At 41.4% G+C, this 22,931-nt stretch overlaps 1 protein-coding gene and 1 pseudogene across 1 annotated transcript in view; both read right to left on the minus strand.

Moving 5' to 3' along the window:
- Positions 1-224: 224 nt before the first annotated feature.
- Positions 225-22,931, minus strand: part of EFHC2 (EF-hand domain containing 2) — a 200,406-nt gene continuing 177,699 nt past the window's right edge. Inside the window, 3 exon segments of the mRNA XM_049704873.1 lie at positions 225-1,109; positions 13,917-13,918; positions 19,093-19,198. Of these exon segments, the coding sequence (XP_049560830.1) occupies positions 1,010-1,109; positions 13,917-13,918; positions 19,093-19,198 (208 nt within the window). The 3' untranslated portion in view covers positions 225-1,009.
- On the minus strand, positions 5,057-6,278 carry LOC105748749 (protein FAM3C-like; annotated as a pseudogene).

The raw sequence follows: 22,931 nt of genomic DNA on the forward strand, positions 1-22,931 counted from the left end.
TTTATGATACCTAGCACCCAGCACTGAAGAATGGGGTACACTGAGACAAACTTCTCACACTGAATTCCCAGAGGTCCATGGTTATGACTTGTAATCGAACATACACTACATGACAAAAGTTCTGCTGAGACTAATAATGTATAGTGCTAGAAGAAAACTAAAAATAGGACTAGAGAAAAGCAAAAGGGAAACATGCTGTAGTCTTAGAATATTAAAACCTCTGGGGTAGGCGGTTATGTATATGTGGAGAATGAACCAAAACAGACCTCTGAAGATCTTCAGCGTTCACATCCTTAAATATTTCAGACATAATACATTTTTGGTCATGCTATAATTATATACACATGCATATATTCCTAAGTTAGCAAGCTAACTTCAGAGATTAAAAGAGCATTAAAAACATAAACACTGCATATGTTTTAATTTCTCTCCCCAATTTTTCGTGTGTGTATGTGTTGTGAGGGAGGGTTTTTTCTTCTCATAGCTTTGCTAATTTCAGAAAATAAATACCTTCACTCTGCAGAGGTTTAAGGATTATTTTGAAAAGGTGAGTTGCTACAAAGTTTAATTATATAAGTAATAAGCGTGTGTCAAAAAGATTTCAAAAAATGTTTAATAGAATCACAACTTATTGCTCTGATATAATTTGATTTTATATTGTCATATATAGCTGTCAAAAGTCATTTTCTTTTTGTGTTGTAATGAATCAAATTATGTTGGATAGAAAATTACCAAAAGATTCTTGGTATTAATAAATCATATGTATAATAAGAATGCTCAACGTTTCTTTAAATGGCATTTTTAATAGTGCTGGTACATCAGCAATATAATATGATGTTCTGAAAAACTGAAATGACAAAAGGAGATTAATTTTGGAATATGGATTTTAATTCAATATGAACCTTGTTTTTTTTGTTTTTAATGGAATCATATCTACTGAAATAAACTTGGCAAAATTAGAGCAGGAAATCAGGAAATCAAAGGGAGTTAACCAACCAAAACTGCATGGTTACTCCTCCTCTAAGCCAAACACATCCTTTAAAAGGTTTAAATAGTAAATGTATTTCACAGGAATAGGTGATGGCATCCCAAGCCACTCATCTTCACATCTCCGGGAAAAAAAACCAAAGATGGATATAATTAGAACTACATTTCAAAGTGCAGCTTTGTAAATGCAACATCAAATTGTTCCTTGTCAAGCTCTTGGCTAAGTAGTTTATTTCCAAAGCAGATATTTCTACCATCGACTTTCAGATCATAAGGACTCTGTGGTAGATTGGATTCTTGCCCTCAATCCTTCGTCCTTCCCTGTATTAGAATTATACACTGTGCTCTTTGCCATGTGAATTTGCAGCACCTCCTATGGAGTCCTTTTTCCTGCCCCTTTGACATGAACTTGGCCACATGGCTGGCTTTGGCCTATGTAATGTTAGCAGATATACCACAGCCAGAGGCCCTAATGTGCTGGCATGATTTGGCTTGGCCCTCTGTGCCTCTGCCATCACCATGAGAAGAACATGGCCCAAGATGCTGCTGGTCCCAGAATGACACAGGTGGAGAGAGCCCAGCTGGAGCCAAGCCCAGCAGATCTACGGGCCCATGGACAAGAAAAATAAACATCTGCTGTTGTGAACTACTGAAATTTGGGGGGTTGTTATGCAGCATTATTGCAGTGATAGCTCCTCCTATACTTTATTAAGAACTCAATTTTTAAAATCCAAACTGCTAGCATATTATACTGGCTGCTTGGTTACTGTTTCTTCAATCTAACAGTGAAATGAGCACTAGATCATTCAAGGTATGTTCTTGGGGATAAGCTACTTTAAATATGTGTGTATAAATACAAATACACATATGCTTTATATATATATATATATAGTATATATGATACATATATGTGTGTATATATTTGTTAATTTCAGAAAAAATAAATACCTTCACTCTGAAGAGGTTTAAGAATTATTTTGATAAGGTGGGTTGCAACAAAATGTAATTATATAAGTAACATCAAGGAGATTTCAAAAATCTTGTATATATAAATCTATACACATACACACTTTTTACTTATGCTGCAATGGTGAATTAATATTAACATCAATGGTGGCGGGGGGTGAGTCCATAAGTACGGCTGCTTTTATTTCTACTGTCAAGGTTAATTGTTGCATATAAGAGGTGTCAAATCTTTCCTAGTGCCAAATTAGTATCCAGAGTCACAAGATGTCACAGAAACACAGGAAAGGGCTCAATAATTCTATGTGATGGAATTGTGGAAGCAACCTGAGCCAGTGATATCTCACTTGGGCTTTATGGGGTACGGAGCAGTTCAGCAGGGGGTTAAAGTGATGAAAGGTGTTCTAGGCATAGCGGACAGCATAAGCAAAGGCCTAGAGACCTAAAAATCTATTTTCAAGAAAGGCTGACCAGCCCAGCGGGTTTGGGGCACACGGTACAAAGTGACAAGAGAGGCAGTTGGAAGGAAAAGGTGGGGCCGAACTTGAGGGTTTCTATGCTAGTTTATACTTTATGCTGTGGCTAGGGAAAGGCACTGGTGGGTCTCAGTGAAATCGGATTGGAAGTTTATTAGATAACTCATTGGATGTATGAAGAATGAAATGAAGGAGGAAAATCACTCTAGAGGTTACTGCGATAATCCTGGGGAGAGATGATTGTGCCATAACCAGGGCAGCTGAGCCTGGGGTGAACAAGGGCTACATCTGAAAGGTTTTGCTGCAGTAGAACATACAATACCTGGAAGGTGACTGATGTGAAGTGGTGATCAAAGAAGGGGGTCATGTTATGGGTTGAACTGTGTCCCCTCAAAGAAGATATGTTGAAGTCCTAACCCCCTGATAGCTCACAATGTGACCTTATTTGGAAATAAGGTCATTGCAGATATAATTAGCTAAGATGCAGCCATACTGGAGTAGGGTAGGCCCCCTAACTCAATATGACTGGTGACCTTATAAACTAATACAGATAAGGATGGTTCTAAGACTTCTAAATTTAGTTACAGCTGACGATGTCTGTATTAGTTTCCTAGGGCTGCCATAACAAATTACCACAAACTGAGAGGCTTAAAGCAACAAAATTTATTCTGTCACCGTGCAGGAGGCCAGATGTCCAAAATCCAGGTGTTGGCAGGGCTGGTTCTTTCTGGAGGCTCTAAGGGAGACTGTCTCATGCTCCTCTCCTAGCTTCTGGTGGTTGATGGCTATCCTTTGATTTCTTTGGCTTGTAGATACATCACCCCAATCTCTGCCTATATCTTATTCTCTCTCTCTCTCTCTGTGTGTGTGTGTGTGTGTGTGTGTGTGTGTGTGTGTGGCTTCACATGGCCTTCTTATAATAACACCAATTACTGGATTTAGGGGCCACTCTAATCCAGTATGATCTCATTTTAACTTTTAGTAGATGTTTTAATTATATCTGCAAAGACCCTATTTCCAAATAAGTTCACATTCTGAGGTTCTGGGTAGACATGAATCTGTGCGGGATAATGTTCAACCCAGAGCAACATTATAAGCAAAATAAGGAAAGCAAGCAAGAAGAAGAGCTTTAAATATTTTTAACTGGGAAAATAAGGATCAGAGGGAGAAACTAAGTTCAATTTGGGGCATTTTTATTTGAGGTACCCATAGGACATCAAAGTAAAGATCCTGGTAAACACCTGTAAATAGGGTTCTGTATAGCACAGACCTAGAGTCCAGAACTGTGCAAAGATGTGGAAGTCATTTAAATATGGGTGATATGTTAAACTATGGTAATTATAACACTAATGCAGAATCAGAAGAGCACCAAGAACTGGCATCTGTAACTAAAGCATAAAGCCTTAGTTTAAGTGATGATTTATGATGATGATGAACTAATAGCAGACTTTTTCAGGATTATAGGCATCATAATTACCTAGTAGTGATGATGATGATGATGATAATAATAATAAATTTATTGGATATTTACTATACGACAGGTATTCTTTTAAGCGTTTTACAAGTACTGAGCTATTTAATTACTGCAGTTTAAAAAATTAATAAACAGAAGCTTCAATTAAATAGAGCCCAGGAATCCAGAAGGGGAAGCTTTCATGCCCTGCAATGATAGCAGAGCACAACAGGAAGAAAAAGACTCCTCTTCTTTCCTGGTAAGGACTCAGCCAATGAAAAGCCATGGACTCTTTATTATCGCTCTCCCAACTTCCTTTTCCTCTCTATAAAAGTGTTCTCCTTCCTTTGCCATGAAGGAACTTGCACATGGCTTACCATGGTTGCAGACCCCAAAATGCAGTTCTCTGCTGATCCCAAATAAATCCATCTTTGCTGGAGAAATATCTGGCAGCCTATTTATTTTTAGGTCCATAGCAGAAAACCCTAAGAGGTAGGTATTATTATGATACCCATCCACAGAAAAGGAAACTGAGGCAAGAGAAGGGTTAAGTAGCTTGTCCAAAGTCAAACTGCCGGTAAGTGGAGGAGCCTGGACCGTAACCGCAGTATTAGGGCTCCAGAGCTCTGCTTATCTGCTGGGCTACCCTCCAAAACCCAGAAAAGGAGTGGGCCTATTCAGAAGCAGCTGGCTCTCATCCGACATGGCTACATTTGGTCCTACCACTTTCAACAAGAAAAGTTAAGTAAAAAAAAAAAACGTGATTCTTGAAGTGACACTACACTTCTCTTTCAAGAATGCCTCCTGTTGGATGTTGGAGGTTGAGCCCAAACTGCCAACCAGCTGTGTAAAGAAGGAAATGACCATTCAGATGGATGATGGCTAAACCAACTCCTAGGGTGTGTTCTGTGCAATTCATGCTACATGGATCTTAGTGAAATATGCTTCCTATGCCCAAAAGCAGTAAATCATTCTGCATCTGTGTGTGTGCATATACAAAATGTGTGTGTATTTCATGTGTGTGTATATATACATGTACACACACACACATATATATTTAGCCCAATATCTTTTTAATTTAAAAGATACTATCATCAAAAGGCCATATATAATATATATATATATATATATATATATATATATATATAAAACAAAGTCTCCTTCCTAAAATCCACGTTATTCCATGATAGATTTTCACAGCGACTACTATATATATCAATATATTTTTCAAATCTGTTCAGTTATCTATTGGGTAATGCTTTTAGAATTAAAAGATGCCATTATGATCACAGTCTGAACATTCTACCATTAGGGAGATGTGCTTAGAAATGGTTCAGTGATTTACTCATTATGATGACTATTTACAAAGATGCCTATTTACATTAGCAATAAATAATCCTGATATCAAAAGAGATAATGGGCACGCACACACCGAGATGCCTGCATGCTCTTAAAATACTTACATGTAGTTTTTCGGTTAGGGCTTTCCCATTAGCAAGTGAAAGTGTGCTCCCTTCAATTTTCTCCACATCGGTCTGGCTTCTGGGGGATGCATCCTTCCATTTCTACAACTTCGGGCCATCCTTCATATTTGTTTGTGTCCTTATTGTTCTTTATGTGCTGTTCAAAAGGGCTTTTTGTCTTAATGCCTTATCCACCACAGAAGACCCAGTTGTCTCTAAAACCAAGATGAGTAATAGATGTACTCCCCAATTCAGCAATGAGCTGCCGGGCCTCATCATTGAGTTTGATTGCTCCATCATCATATGTTCCCATTAAGACTATTGTTTCATCTTGTATGGCCTTCAGAAAGTCAATAAATGGGGCCACATTTCCTCCCCACATGTCAAAATATCTGGTGTCTATTAGATCTCCTGTTTTTCCATTTACCAAGGCAACATTGATCCCTCTTCCAACATTATTCTTAACACCACTCATTAAAACATTGTCCTCCAGGCAGAGGCTGCTCCACTTGCCATTTTAAAAGCAAAATGCTTCTCAGGGCAAGCTTTTGAGATCCCACATTTATATCTGGGAGGTTCTGTAGAACGTGCAACTGCGTCCAATGCTTGCAAATAGATTTCCTAAACTTGCATCCATTTTTATTTCAAATACTTGAGAAATAACATAGAATGTCAGCAAAAATACTGCCACAGCTACCACCAACTTTGCAGCACCTGCTACCCTCATGTTTGCTTTTTCGGCCTAAGGCACTTTTCATTAAATAAGCTCCTCCAACTTAGAAGACACCAAAGCTTTAGAAGTGAGCCAAGACCGCCCTCCACAGAGTTCAAATGCAACATACAACTCCATCCCGCCTCTTTAGAGCACTCGGCCCCCATTTCCGACACGAGCTGAAGCCCCTGCGTGCCCCACGTGCCAGCCACTGGCCTGAGCGCCAGGCGCCGCGCCACCCCGCCCTCCACGGAGCTGGAGGACTGCTATATATTTCTTTTTAATCAATGAAGTCTGAGATCAATAGTCATTCAGTTCGACTATTCAACATGTCCTCAAAAATTTCATTATAAAACTTAAAGCAATTTTCACTCTGAAGTGGTACAGTAGTCCCTCAGTATCTTGTTGGTTCTGAGACCCCCTGCGCATACGAAAATCTGAGGATGCTCCAGTCCCTCACATAAAATGGTGTAGTATTTGCATATAACTTATGAACATCCTCCTGCATACTTTAAATCATCTCTAGATTACTTATAATACCTAATACAATGTAAATGCTATGTAAATAGTTGTAAATATAAATATAATACCTAAATATAAATACTATGTAAATAGTTGGTGTGTGGCAAATTCAAGTTTTGCTTTTCGGAACTCTCTGGAAGTTTTTTTCCAAATACTGTTGATCCACGGTTGGTTGAATCTGTGAATGCAGAACCCATGGATATGGAGGGCTGACTTTATTTTTAAATTTTACCATGTTATAGAAGAATATAGAACAAATATATACATTCAGAATCACTATTCCCTGATAGGTGTTTGTTTTTTTTTTTTGCGGTACGCGGGCCTCTCACTGTTGTGGCCTCTCCCATTGTGGAGCACAGGCTCCGGACGCGCAGGCTCAGCGGCCATGGCTCACGGGCCCAGCCGCTCCGCGGCATGTGGGATCTTCCCGGACCGGGGCACGAACCCGTGTTCCCTGCATCGGCAGGCGGACTCTCAACCACTGTGCCACCAGGGAAGACCCTGATAGGTTTTTTTAAACACAAGTTTTCAATACAAAAAGAAATACATTATGCAACTCATAACATTACAATGAAATTATTTGGGTAAAGGATTCTCTCATGAAACAGGTCAATACTAGTAGATCCTTCCTCATACCTTATTAGGCAGCGAAAGTTTTAGTTTGTTTGGTTTTTTGTTTGTTTGTTTTTTGAGCAAGGAATCATGATTTAAATCCTAACAACAAAAGAAAAAGAAATAGAAGAACTTATACTGGAATAATGATAACTCAAGAATTTGGAGATGAGAATTAAATTTATTAGCAACAAGCCAAACTTGGGTAAATGAAACTCAAGTAAATACCCCGAGATTTGAAATTAAGGATAATTTAAGATGAAAAAATAATGTAGGGGAGCAAAATCTGCCACCCCAAAATGTGTCTCTCTGGCATGAAGATTATTTTAAGTTGATTATTTTTTTTTATTGGGGTATAGTTGTTTTACAATGTTGTGTTAGTTTCTACTGTACAGCGAAGTGGAGTTCCCTGTGCTATACAGCAGGTTCTCATTAGTTATCTATTTTATACATATTAGTGTATATATGTTAATTCCAATCTCCCAATTCATCCCACCCCCCCCCTTTCCCTTTTGGTGTCCATATGTTTGTTCTCCACATCTGTGTCTCTATTTCTGCCTTGCAAACCAGTTCATCTGTACCTAGAGACTGTCATACAGAGTTGATTATTTTTAAGAAACAAATGACTCAGGAGGCACTTTTACCTCCCCCTTAACTGCCTAAAAGAATTTAGATACAGGGCCCGTACCAAGAAGGGAGCTATCACCGTTAGATAACTACATGTGAGGTAGACAGGGAGGAACCTAGCAAAGTCTGTTTGTTAAAATTCCTCACTGTGTCCCATTGTTTCTGCATGGCCCTGCAAACATTTATTTACCAAACATTTGCTCTTTTCATCTTCCTGTGAATTGCTTTCCTTCCCTTTGCAGTCCCAGACCCCTAGCCCCTTCTCCTTAGCCCCTTAGTCAAGAATGACAGATAAACCTCATTTTGCCTGACTGTCTTTAGAATCTCCCATGTTTATATGGATTCCCTATACGTACGTAACTAAATTTTGTTTTTTTCTCCTGTTAAGCTGTCTTAATCTCATTTTAATTATTCAACCAGCCAAAAGAACCTAGAAGGGTGGGAGGAAATTACCCCCCCCAAAAAAGTAACAATAATGCATTTCTTTTAACCCTGATCACTTTAAATCCCATGGCTCACACAACACCTTCCTGACTGCTCCAGCCCCCCTATACTCTCTCTCTAAAATCAATACCACTTCCCTCAAATTTATTTCCCTTTGTCACTTTTCTCCAGGTTCTAGGTGGGAATGACTTTTTCTGCCTAAATATCTGATAAATGCCACAGGCATATTTGCAGTGCTTGAGGAACCCAAGGTCTGTACACTGGCAATATGATATGGTGATTTATAATAAGAAATATATATTTGGTTTTTGTTCTCATTTCTGGCACAGAGTTCTTAAAACTCTTAGAATTTCCTAAGTGATGAGAGCGATAAGGTCTCTTTTGTTACGTTAATGAAACACGATTGAAAAGCACCAGGATGGGGGCTGGTTGCCAGTGGAGCCAACCACGTGATTAGAGGGTTGGAACTTTCAGTCCCCCGCCTCCACTCCCCATTCCCACACCTCCCGGGAGGGGAGAGGGGCAGGAATTTGAGTTTATTCACCAACGGCCAATGATTTAATCAATCGTGTCTCTATAAAGAAGCCCCTGTGAACACCAAAAATGACAGGGTTTGGAGAGCTTCTGAGTTGGCAAACACGTGGAGATGTGAGGAGAGTGGTGAGCCCAGAGAGGGCATGGAAGCTCTGTGCCCTTTCCACCATACCTTGCCCTATGCATCTCTACCATCTGGCTGTTCCTGAGTTATATCCTTTTTTAATAAACAGGTTATCTAGTAAGTGAAGTGTTTCTCTGAGTCCTATGAGCAGCCCCTCCCAAGGAGGAGGTCATGGGAACCTCCAATCCACAGCCAGTTGGTCAGAAGCACAGGCGACAATCTGGACTTGTGAATGGCATCTGAAGGAGGGGAGGTAGTCTTGTGGAACTGAGCCCGTAACCTGTGGGGATCTGAGGTTATCTCCAGGTAGATAGTGCCAGAACTGAGTTGACTTGCAGGACACTCAGCTGCTGTTGAGAATTGCTTGGTATGGGGGAAAAATACACACTGGAATTGATACCAGAATTGTAGCTGGCCCTCAGTTTTAGGGAGATTTTCACAGGTATCCGTTTAAATGAACTAACAGGAATCAAATTGGGATCTAAAGGAAGGAGGAAGCAGGAGGTAAGAGTTAAGAAACTCAGGGGGATGGGGCATCGATAGAGTAGAGGGAAAAAGTATCTTCCTCATAATTTTGCCTGTAATTGGGTCCACCTAAAGGAATCACATGGCCAATCTCTTTGTAAAATAAAGAGGTCTTTGCTAACATGAGAAATCCCCTCACTACCACTGCCTAATTGTTCTAATAAATCTGCAAGTGCTCCAAACGTTACATAATATTTATGACTGGGCAGTGAGTTAAAATATTCTTTGTCCTCACTGACCTTTTATTCATCCCACACTACAAAATGCGAAGAAAACTCCAGATCATGTTGTTTCCCAGCAGTGCACATACATTTTAAGTGGAAATAACTGCATGGTGATTTTACAGCAGGTGAGCTCATCCACAGCAGTCAACCCCTCCTGTTTTAGACGGGGACGAGCCTGCTTGTATTTCTATAAAACACCCCGCCTAAAGGTGCATGATCAGAATCTTAACTATCTGTGTGTAGCGGGTTCTGCCTGCACCTCTCCTGATCCTCTCACCTTTTCCACTTTGGCGCACACCAACCTAACTTCCAGCCATCAGCACCTGCACTCCTTCTCCCGAGACCTTCCCTTTGGCCTCTGAGGCCTGATTTGGCTGTCCCTGTAACATGCCACAAGTGCCTGGGAATTCATTATTTTCACCCACTTCAGGAGCAGCTCTCAAACAATGACAGGAGTTGATGGATGGGATAACGCTAAGGTACCTATCAGCCACTGCATCCCTGTGTTTCCCAGAGGCATTACGCTCCAGTCATTCACATTTTTACTGGTTTGATAATATGCCCTGTATTAACTCCTTCTCTTCTATTTCTCACTTCCCTACTCCCTTGCTAGTTATTCCCTTCACTTCGTCCAAAAAACCATTTATACTCAAATCCTTGTCTCCGAGTCAGCTTCCAGAGGAAGCCAAAGATACTATGCAATTTTGCATTTTTCAAAATTAATAAAATGTCTATGAAAGTCACAGTACAGTTCGGAACAAAGCAACTTCTTGACAAACGGTGGACGGATCCAAAGTCTCCAGTGTGACTTCTAGGTAATTCCAGAGACGGTACCCAAATCTCAAAACAAAATTCAGTTTAATCTGGAGCATAAACAGCATGTGCCACGTAGCATTTTCTGGAAGAAGGAAGAACTATGAAATGCAGAGTGAAATTCGGCAATAATGCAAAATCATGACTCTAAAATGACTGGAAATCATTGCCTACAAGAGGGCCCCATGACAGCTTTCAATCTGGCTGTCACTAGAGCTACTTAAGATGTCAGAGAAGTTGGCAATAAATTACTTATTCATCAATGGTGGAAAAAAATGTAGCCGCCGATCTGTAAAACCACATATCCTTGAAATGGGAAGCAAAGATGGCCCTGGATGGAAACCCAGTAAACAGCAGCTGCCCGGTGAGAACAGCAAAGCTGTGTGTGAGCTCATAGGCCCTGGATTTATTTGCTTTGACATTTTTAAAAGGAAATTTAATTGGATTATGTCTCCTTCTAGTTTAAAATTTTCTACTGTAGTACTGGCCACCAGATGCATGCGGGGAAAAGATTGGGAGCCAATTAAATTCCACGCTTCACTGAAACAAGGTTATTTTTATTCGTCCCAAATGTAAGGCTGATAGAGTCATGTTAGTGATTTCACTCTCTTACTCCCCCTCCGCTCAATCAAAAAAAGGATGTTTTTATCCATGAATTTGTAGAAAGATCCAGTACTGTGTATGGAATTAAAATTGTGGTTTTCTTGGATTTTCTTCCTTCTACTAGGTTGACATGACCTTGGAAATAATCAAATTAAGTTGACAGAAATCATAAAAACAATGAAATTTCAGTAAAATCAAATGGAAATTAATTTGGGGAAGAAATTTTACAGATACTTGTTGAGATAATCAAGAGCATTCTGATGACATAAGGAAAAGCTCAAAACCAGGAGATTTGCTTATATGCCTATCCATTTCTGTCTTTACTGTAATGCCAGTATTTCACAATTGCTTCTCTTTGCCCTAGACAAAGCTTCAGTAGAGTTGTCATCTGTGTGACTGCAGCTGAAACACAGTTGTAACTTTTAAACAAGAAATCTTTCCTTGAAATTGCATTACGGGGCAAGTAAAGTTTTCAAGTAGACATGGATATTTTTTAGCTTTAGTGATAGCTTTATTCATACAATTCAAGTAGACATCATCCAACCCTTTAAATCACAGTAGACTCTGGAAGTTTCCTACTAGGTCACCGCTTTGTGTTACGTAATCAGTATGTGTTTACCAGTTATTTTTTTAAGTCTTATGAGAATGATTAATAATCTTTTATTTCAACTGTTAAATTCAACTTGAAATATTAGACATAACTTCGCTTACTTAAAGAGTTGGCACTAGCCCCTAACTATATAATCTTGACCTTTAGGAATGCCTTTGAGTCTCAGCTTCCTATCTATAAATTGGGAATGATACTTATTCTCACAAAATGCTTGGGACAATAAAGTGTCACAGGGTATTCCACCCTCTAAATACCAAAAGGAGATCCTCGACAAGTGGGGTGCCCAAAGATATATCCCAAGGTGTACGCCACTGCCCCCTACTCCCCAGTACCAAGGCTATATGTCACCCTGTTGTGACAAGGGGAAACTTTAGAGCCAATTGTTAATGCTTCTGCAGCTCTCGTGCTCGTAAAATGAAGCCACATCCAATTTTTCTCAGAAACGTCAAAGGATAAGATGCCAGTCACACAGTGCAAGTTATAAAGTTTATAGGAGAACTGATTTCGTGTTATTTTTAAAAACGTGACTTCTGAGATTAACCAGGCAGGCTCTAAGCAGCGGGACCTCTTTTGCCAGTTTTACAGCTACCATCTGTGAGCAAGCACAATAGAATGGAATTGGGGTCTCTAGGCTGTGACAGCACCAGGGCAACATGCTGAGACCACAGATAGTCACATAATGGAGTGAGAATTAAATTACAGCCCCAGTGGCTCACCATGGGCTGCTGTGGAGGACAGGCAGAGGCCCGGCCAAGGGAGCTCCTGAGAATCCAGGCTACAGGCCACAGTCAACAATCCTGGTGGGTGACAGTCAGTTTCCACCCATCCACACAGGGAAACCTCTCACTAACTCAAAGCTGAACTCGCTACAACCACAGTCCTTTCTGTGAATTTTGCTTCTTTGTTGTTGGTCCCCAGGCCTACTAGCTGATGCCATGTAACAATCACATGTAGGTGGAGCCCCATCGGAGTCAGAAGGACCAGTCCTAACATCCAGTAGACCCAGCTTCAGGAGCTGTTAATCTTAAAAGCTGGCTGTGAGGCTTGCTCACTGGAGCCCCAGTCTTTACTCTGGTAACAGACTGTACTGGCTCATCCTCCATTTGCCCCTCAAGATCCATCTTTTGCCCTTCTCACCAAGCTCTCTGCCCTGGGAGACTGACCTCTGTGAACCGCATCACTTCTCGAGCTTCCTTGGTTCTCTGGCTTCCAAATGGGTCCAGCCAATGGGAAGCAGCGAGAGGTCAGGGTATTGATTCCACTTCCCCTCTCCCTGCTTCTTCCCTGCCCAACCACGCTCTTCCACTGGGCTCCAGTGATACCAGTCCCTCCCTGCTTCTCCAGACCCAGGGATGGTAAAGGCTTCCCACTCTAGCTAGGCCCTGGGCACTCCACTGCCCTGATTGGTTCCCTTAACCCTACCCTCTCCTCTGTCAATAGTCCCTGCATTAAATCCATATCCCGACTCCTCTGAGTGGGCCGTGTGTCTCCTGCTAGAACCTCACTGGTATAGGGACTCAGCCTGCTCTGTCCCCTGGTCGTGGCTGAAGGCTTGGTTCAAGCCTGCTGACTGGCCCCCTCTGGTTGCTGAATAGTGCTAACTTCAGGATTCCCCATCACTGTGCTCCCTGTTTTGGAGAGACTCCCTGCTAGAACTCCCTGTGGCGCTGCCCTTCCAATCCCAAGTACTGTGTACCAGACCACCCCCCTACTCAGCCTGCGGTTGGCTAAAGCCCACAGCTAAGCGGTCTCTTTTCATTTCTCAGTAAGATCCCTAGTTCAGGGAAGAGAGCCTGTTGAGGACAACATTCAGCCCGAGAGAAGGATACCCAGGTTCCGAGTGGAGGCTGGTGACTCCTGGAACTTCAGTCAGAGACAGCTTGTCCAGCTCATACACTGGAGGAAGCACGCAGCCGCCCCACTGCTGGCTTCCACCTGGGCCATACTTCCACACAGGAGCTCAGCCTGCCATTCCTTGTTCTCAACAGAACTTTAACCTGTCACGTCACATTCAAGGCTGGGTCACTTTCACAACCTGGTGGATCTTGTCCTGAAGTCCCACATATGATTTTTGGGCTACAGCAGACTCCCTAAGTGTTGGCAATCCCCAAAGCTCGAAGTGAGAGGTTTTCTTTGCCCACCTGGGCCCCACAGACCTACACACCTGGTCCAACTCCTCTACCACTTCCTCTTCTGCCATAATCACGGCCTTTTCTGGCATAACCTCTTTCTTGTCAGTTCCCTGCCACGGGTGAAAGCTCAGACAATAATAGAGGAGCAGGTGTGTGGAGAAGGCTGTGCCACAGGCCAGGCCTCCAGTTCATACCAAGAATAATCAAGAGTGGTTGGTTGCCAAGACATGATATACCATCCAGAATCCCCTTGAGGAAGGACTTGGTGGCCCAGTTGCTGGGAGACCCCTTCCGGGATTACCTCAGCTACAGAGCTGTCTTGGCTGCAAAGAGCCACATTACCGCAGGTCATACCCCTTTCTAAACCAACCCACAGGGATAAAGTCCAGGCCATTTTGGCCCAACTCAGGACAGCTCTGAAAGGCCATTCTAGCTCCAGAGTTCCTTTCGGACCAGCCAAGGCTGTCTTTGGACCTGCATCGAAGCTCAACTTCTCCCTCTGCCCACTCCTATGTCCCTCCCCTCCCTTCCACAGGTATTGATCCCAAGGACACTCCCAAATAAATGTACTGCACATTAAACCCCATCTGCTTCCTGGAGAACCCAACCTGTGACAGGCTCTGACCCAGAGTGTCTCAGGGCATTATTAGATATTGACATTTAGGTACACTTACATGGTTCAGGAGATACTATACTTTTCATTACTCATTCTACTCTCTGAACTATGCAATATTACGCTCAACCCATTTACACTAAATATTTTCACATAGATTACAGACTCACTGATACCATTCCCAAGCTATCTTATATCCTCTTTAATGGAATGATAGCAAGCTCAGGAGTACCAGAGTGCTTCAGACTCTGGAATTTAGTTAAGTTCTCATTATTGGTTAAATTGATTAGGTACCATTTGATAACTATGTTCTTCCTTTTTTTAAAAAAAAACTGGCTGAAAAAGAACGGCCCTATCCAAATGTCTCCCACAGACTGAACTGCTTCTAGGCTTGGTCATCAGAATTGACAAGAGGCCCTAAGACTAAAGTTCTTCTCACCATAAATGAGTGACAATTGAAAGAGCTGACTCACTGCTAAAGCACAGGCCCTATCTGATGCTACACTGCTGTTCTAACTCTTTTTTGTGTCTGTGTGGTACACAGGCCTCTCACTGTTGTGGCCTCTCCCGTTGCGGAGCACAGGCTCCAGACATGCAGGCTCAGTGGCCATGGTTCACGGGCCTAGCCGCTCCGCGGCATGTGGGATCTTCCCAGACTGGGGCACAAACTCGTGTCCCCTGCATCGGCAGGCGGACTCTCAACCACTGCGCCACCAGGGAAGCCCAGCTGTTCTAACTCTTACGTTTAACGATAGAATCACTGATCTTAGTCCTCAAGGCCCAGCCCACTGACTTGAGGATGTAAGACATCTCCATTTTACGAACAACGGTAATAGCTAACATTTAAGCTGTTACTATGGGACAGGTACTGTGATAAGTGTCTCACGTGTATCAATTCAATCCTTACAAGCAACCTGACAGAAGCACTACTTTTATCTCCATTTTTGAGATGGGGCAATGTGAAAGGTTGAATAACTTACACAGTCACCCAGTGAGTCAATCATAGAGCTAAGGATTTGAGCTCAGCTTCATGTGATTCCAGACCTTCTGCTCTACACTATCTCTCTAAAGAACCTGAGGTCCATGGCTCAGTAACTGCCCCAGTTGACAGAGTAGGTAAGAGATGAAATGGGGGAGGGGTGGCTAAAAGGAAAGTGGATCTCTGGCCTTTCCATGCACTGACTCTTCTTCCAACATGGGTGGTGATCCTTTTGTAGGTCCTTAAGTCAATTTAATGGGTAATGAACTATATTCAAAAGAAAGAAAGAAGGTGGGAGGAGAGAAAAGAAAAGAGAAAGGAAAGAAAAAAATCATACATCATCACATGCAGTTAGAATAGTATTGTTTCATGAGACGTTTGGGCCATTGTATATGTGCATGCTGGGTTGCTAGGGAAAAATGTCTTTCTTACTGTAGGTTGTAGTGCCAAAAGGTAATTAAATTTCATTCAAGCTCAACAGTCATCAGGAAAATAAAAATTCAAGTAACAAGATACCACATGTTTTCAAAGGCAAAAATGTAAAAATAACTTGAATGCCTATCAGTAGAGAAATGGATGAATAAATGAGTCCATATTCATACTACAGTATTAAAGAAGGGCTTAGGTCTACACATATTAAACTAGAGAAATGTCCCATGGTGTACTATTAAGAAAAACACACTGCAGATAAATGCCCGTGGTATGATTATATTTTTGTGCATGAAATGATGAAACCCCCAACCCATAGGTAAACATTTGGGTGGTGGATTGGGTGGAATGGAAAAGGAGAGGAGGAAGTAAGGAAAAAAACACAACAAAGGCCGTTGCTAACTAGCAAAAATAAGTATGTGTATCTTTCAGGATCCCAGAAGAAATAGCAGACATATGCAAACTGTGTAAATTGAGAAGAGTTTAATAAAGAGACTATTTACAAAGTTGTGGCAAGTGTTTAGGAAAAGCAACAAGGGATCCTCCAGACCCTCAGGGACTGTTGCCACCACCTGGGGCTGAAGGGGCACGTGAGGGTGGCTGCCAGAGCCCGGAGTAGACAGCTATGTGGAGAGACCCTCCAGACAGGTACTGTGGCCCTGGGCAGGAGGAGGCAGTCAATCTCTTGTGACTGTCAGGGATGGAGATGACTTCTGTTTCGTCCCACCCTCCATTCTCCTGCTGGTGCGTCCCATTGGCTCCCCCAACTGGAGGCCAGAGGGCTAGGGGTCCCATTGATGAAGCCCGCAAAGATCAGCTGTCTAGGATTCAGAGTAGGGTAGATGGGGTTGGAGAGAAGTCCCAATGGGACAAATGGATGATATCCGACACAGAATACTGTAACATTAAATGAAAAGGTGGAATATAAACTCCATCTATCATTGTTCTTTTTACATGTAAAAATTACATATTTGCATGGATACGAATTAAAAGGTTACCAAATGACCGTATTTATTTGTTTTTGTGATAGTATCTTGGACTTTAGTTAATTAAATCCAATATCTTCAATACGATTGTACTTAAATGATTTTTTCCTTTTCCATGCTTTGCGGTAAAACAGACCTGAGTTAAAATTCTAACTCTACCATACCCTGTCTGCTCCCCTAACTTCCTCATCTCTAAAATGGGAATGATAAAAGTATCTACTGTGGGCTTCCCTGGTGGCGCAGTGGTTGAGAGTCCGCCTGCCGATGCAGGGGACGTGGATTCATGCCCCGGTCCGGGAAGATCCCACATGCCGCGGAGCGGCTGGGCCCGTGAGCCATGGCCGCTGAGCCTGCGCGTCCGGAGCCTGTGCTCCGCAACGGGAGAGGCCGCAACAGTGAGAGGCCCGCGTACCGCAACAACAACAACAACAACAAAAGTATCTACTGTGACAGGGTGGGAGAGTGGCATGGACATATATACACTACCAAACGTGAAATGGATGGCTGGTGGGAGGCAGCCGCATAGCGCAGGGAGAAAGGCTCGGTGCTTTGTGAACAACTGGAGGGATGGGATAGGGAGGGTGGGAGGGAGGGAGACGCAAGAGGGAAGGGATATGGGAGCATATGTATATGTATAACTGATTCACTTTGTTATAAAGTAGAAACTAACATCATTGTAAGGCAATTATACTCCAATAAAGATGTTAAAAAAAATCTACCCTCAGAAAGTTGCTCTGAGGATTAAATGAGCGAATAGATTTTGAGGTCTTAGAACAGTGCTTGACACATAGTAAATGCTTTAAAGTGTTTGCTGTTGTTATGGTGACGAAGGGTCGTCAAGAGCCTCCTACGGTGTCTACTTGTCTCCTTGTCCTCTCTCCAATCTACCCACCACCCAACCAGAGCAAGCTCCCTTTAAAGGGCATACCTGATCATGTCACTCTCTTCCTTGAAATTTGTCCACGGTCTGCAGACTTTGTAGGATGATACTCAGACCTCACCCGTGCAGCTGTCTCCAGCTTCATTCATCTCCACTCCTCCCTCTGTGCCTCCATCCCAGCCACACCAATTCTTTCCGGTTCTGCACAAGAGCCGCGTTGTCCCATGCCCTAGAGCCTCTGTTGGGAATGCCTCTGGGCATACCATGCCACTTTTCCTACCTAGCTCTTACTATTCGTCACTGAAATTTCAAGCATCATCTCCCCTAACAGTTCCTGTGCCCCCCAACCCTCCTTAAGGTAGCAATAATGACTGTCTCTAGACCCCAGCGCAGAGCATAGAAACTGCTGAGAGTGGATACTTAAACATGATTTGTCTGAGAATTAAATTTATAAATGAATGAGTTAAGTAATTGCCCCAAAGTCACTCAGCTACGTAAGTGGCAGAGCCAGAGTTCAGCCCCAGCTCTGTTTGACTCCAAAGGCCATCAGTGTCTCCCAATCATCTGGAAGTTCTAAGGCTGCCTGACACTCCAGAGTAGCTGCATGCCTGAGGGAACTCCCCAAGGGCACTAGACCAGTTCAGGCCAGAATGAGCTGGTCATCAGAGACCGGGAGGAATAAATGCCTCCTTTCTGGGAGTATCAACCACATGACATTTGCTTTATCAAGGGACTTTCCCAAGAAAATCAATTTCTGGAGCATGTTAAAATATAAACAAACCACCACCCACCCACCCACTCCTTAAAGACAATTGGTCCAAAGAGATCTTAGAGAATTCAGACAATTCCACAATGTTGAGAGCATCATCCGATCACATGAACTCTGTTTTCCCTAACCAAGCATTTTCCTACTGAATTTTTATTTTAAATTTGGCCCCACTATGAAATATACATGTCCATACTATAATGTTTCACCCAAGGCAAACCTGCGTGCACAGCCTCAAACACACTGGGGATTCCTGACATATGCACTATTTGAGACTTGCTCTTGTAGCTTATGATGATATTACCAGAATCCCTTGAAAACAGTGTTTGTATCTATTTATAACTGTAACCTATTATCCTATTTTCCATATAATTGGATACGACTTGGGTTAAAAAACATTCAGCTGCATAAGAAAAATCACACTCTTATACAGCAGATGTTCACTCAGTATGGAAAGTGAATTAGACTTTAACACAAATACCCAGAAATACATAGTGCTCTTTCCAAAAGCACTGATGTTACTATTTTACATTGAAAAATAATTTTAAGATAAAGGATATTAAAAACGCAAGGGAGGTAGCCACAGCTGGTTTTTAAAACAGGTGTTACTTTTACCTCTTTAATGTACCATACTGCTTCCAATTCGGGCATCGGATTCACTCTCCAGTTCAGGGCACAGAAAAATGACTCGTAATTTATTTGTTTTTCACTGTCTTCAAACCTAAAAATATAATTATAACATATGATTTGACTCAATCTGCAGATTTCAGGACCAAACTGTCAGCTTAAATCCACCATGGAAACATACTACTAGATGTGCTTCAATACTGATATTTTTCTTATTTCTTATTACCTTGTTTTCTGTTTCTAACCCTCCAGAATGTAAATTCTTTGAGAGCAGAGACCTCACACATCTAATTCACCAAAGTATCCCCAGGACCTAGATCAATGCTGGCACATAGTAGGTGTTCAACAAATACTTGTTGCAGTTGCCATAGAAACAAATTAATTTATTCAGCAGCTAAGACTATTGTTATATTTTGCTAACAGTACTGAAGCTCCTCTTAGTTTAACAGGTTGATACCATGTCAGTAAAAATTTTAAAACATCTTCATTTTTCTTAAATTGTATGCCTTTTAAATCTTTAAAGCAAGCCTAGATTCATTTTGTCTACTAATATATTTTTAGGAAAAATAAAAGGCACTTTAATCATTTATCATGTAGCCATTAAAAGGGGTTATGTAGATCCATATATGTTGTCATGGAAATGTGTTAATAATATATTGTTGAGTGGAAAGGAGGTTATAAAATAGAATGTAGAGTTATGGTCTCACTTTAGGTTTATATTTGTACAAAACAACATTTAAAAAGTCTAGCAACAATACACGGAATTATTAAGAACAGCTACCTGTAGCAAGAGAGATTATAATTTTTGCTTTTTCTTTAGACTTTTCTGTATCATCTGAATAGCTTTAAATTCATAATCAGAAGATATTAAGCCCATTTTCGTTTTGAAAAACAACAACAACAACAAATGATTACCCTGCACCATAAAACTGTAGGTCAAAAATAACTAATCTGTTTGACTGCTATTTCCTAATTATGGAAATTGACTTAAATTTATCCTTAACCATAATAGAGTTTTGGCAATTAAGACCCCCAAATTTCAAGACAATTGCTATAATGACCTAAACACAGACAAAATACTTCTTACTGTAATACCTCAATGCTATTTTTCTATTCTGAATTTGACCACCTCTGGCAATTTCTAAGGCTAAATACATACTGGTTATGTAACACGATTTTTTTGAAGAAAAAGACAAAGGTGGTCACTAAGGCACTGTTACAAGCACCCTGCTTCAGGCTCCTGCCCTTCTCTCAGGACCTCTAACTCAACACGCCCCTCCAACCAGCAAGTGAGGTGCGCAAAGTTACTACTGCAAGGATGAACAGAGGATAATTAATTATAAGAAAACTCAGTGATAACAGAAGCAGGAAAAAAAACCCTATTCATAATCAGTCAAAAGGCTTTTCTCTTTTTTTAAATCAAAGCATGAAGAAAATAATAGCTCGTATTTATAAACTAATAACAATTAGCAGCAATAAATTAAATGTTACGTGATGAAGTTACATAGACTCATTAAGCTAAACAAAGTAGAATAAACAGAGTGATCAGAAGAGGGGAAAGGGAATTCAGTCATTCTTTTGTGTACATTTTCTTTGGCCAAGGATTCTGGGATACAACTCCAGTATGCTGCCCCCTACCACTGTTTATCCTTTGAATTTTGGCTCACTCATCATTTGAACTCCTTGAAAGGACATGTTCTGTTTATGGAAATATTTGTAGCCAAAATGCAGGACCATTATGTCTTTTATTTGCATGTGTTTAGGGAGAAGAACTAAAACTCAATCAATTAAAGATATTTTGTAAGAAACTCCTTTAGCATGGTGCATCGAAGAAAAGTATTCCCTAATACTCTGAATAGGAGCTGAGGTCACAGAATGAGATCATGGAGGGCCTTTGACTTTCATACTAAGGACAACTAAGAGCCATTGGAGTATATTGTATAGAACAGTTACCAGATCTAAGTTATATTTTCTGAAGATCACTCTATCTGATATATTGCAACTACAATGTAGGGGCAAGGCCAAAGTGGCAAGGGCAGTTAGCGGTCTTCTGCAGTAATCCGGACAAGAGATAATGGTGGCTTAGGTGACAGTGGTGGCAGTGGAGGGAGGGCAGTGAGGAGTGGTGAAGCCTGAATATATTTTGAGTGTAAGACTCCTGAAGGATTGCATATAGTGTATAGGGGAGGTGAGGGGGAGAATGAATAGGAACGGATTCAGGACAACTCCCAGGGTTTTACTTGAGCAACTGGAAAAACAGAGTTGCCCGAACTGAGATGGGAAGGACTGCAGGAGCTACAGGTTGGGAGAAAAGACTGGGAGTTTGGTTTTGGATGTGTTACATTTTGATGGGAAGTGAGCAGTTGGGTATATGAGTCTGTAGTTCAGGGAAGATGTTTGAGGTAGAGATAGAAATGTGGGAGTCATTAGCATATAGATGATATTTAAACCCACCAGACTGGAAGACTGAATGAGGTCACCAATGAACAAAATTTCTTCATCTGTTCCTACAATACAGAATTTAATTGTTGGTAAATTCCCATCACATCAATGACAGGAGGCATGTATTGAATCCTAGAGGTTTCAGAAGTATAATATCCCAGTAATTTGGGAACCAGTCAAAAGACTACCAAACAGATTTAGAATTACACCATCCCTCATACACAGTCCACTAACCAGTCCTGAAGGTTCTACCACCATAGCATATCACAAGTCTCTTTCTCTCCATCTTTTCTACTATTCACTAATTCGAAGCCACCATCATCTCTCACCTGGATTACAGGAATAGCTTTTGTATCTTGGTCTTGCTGCTTCTATTCTTACCTTGCTGCAAACCATCCTCCACCAGAATGATCTTTCTAAAACATAGATGTGATTAATTACTTCCTTGTTTACAACTGTGCAATGGCTTTCCAATCCACTTAGAACGCAAGCTGAACTCCTTACCAGGGTTTATAAAACCGCACATAATCTGGTCCCTGCTGACCTCTCTGACCTCCTCTGAAAACTCTCTCCTGTTCACAATGTTCCAGGTACACCAGCTTTCTTCTTGTTCTCTGAGCATACCAAGATCGTTCCCAGCAATGCAAGGCATTTGCACCTTCTGGTTCCTTTGTCTGGAAAGTCTCAATTCCAAAGTCTCAATTCAAAGGCCTCAGAAAGGCCTTCCTGCAGTTCCTCTTACCTAACCGAGTCCCCATGCCTAAGTCTGCATTTGCCCTGGATCATGGCACTGGATGGTACAGGAAAACTTCTGGAAGTCACCACTGGAAGTCCTATTATCACACCTCCTTACCAATTCGTCTTATATTTACTCATGCTCACCTGTTAACCCTGGGCCCCCAGCACTCTTTCCTGCCCAACTCATGATATGTCAGACTCAACACATCTAACAATTTACCCATCTCAAAAGATATTTGGGAAGGATATTCCTGAATCAAATGATATTCGGGAAGGATCAAAGGCTGTAAATGAAAGAGTACACAGCTTAGAAATGATGTACAAAATCTTTCTGAGGAAAAATGTTTGAAAGATTTAATCTTTCCAAAGTCCCAAAGCCAGGCCTCAGGGAAGAGTTGAGTCAATGTGGTAAAATACTCCAAGTTTCTCTTTCCAGTTCTGTCTTGGAGGATTTCAATGGATATGGGAATCCCCCCAAAAGGAGCAAGGGAGAAAAGAACAAAGAATCTTTCAATTAAAAGGGATAAAATTAGCCAATGCTTCTTGGAAGAATTCTTTGCTCTTGGGAAGTGGATAGAGTTGCAGTAAATCACGATGGGTCACTCACAAATATTTATCTCCCTTTCCCACCAAAATCTCACCAAAAT

This window comes from Orcinus orca, chromosome X, assembly GCF_937001465.1.
Source record: "Orcinus orca chromosome X, mOrcOrc1.1, whole genome shotgun sequence".
Taxonomy (NCBI): Eukaryota; Metazoa; Chordata; class Mammalia; order Artiodactyla; family Delphinidae; genus Orcinus; species Orcinus orca.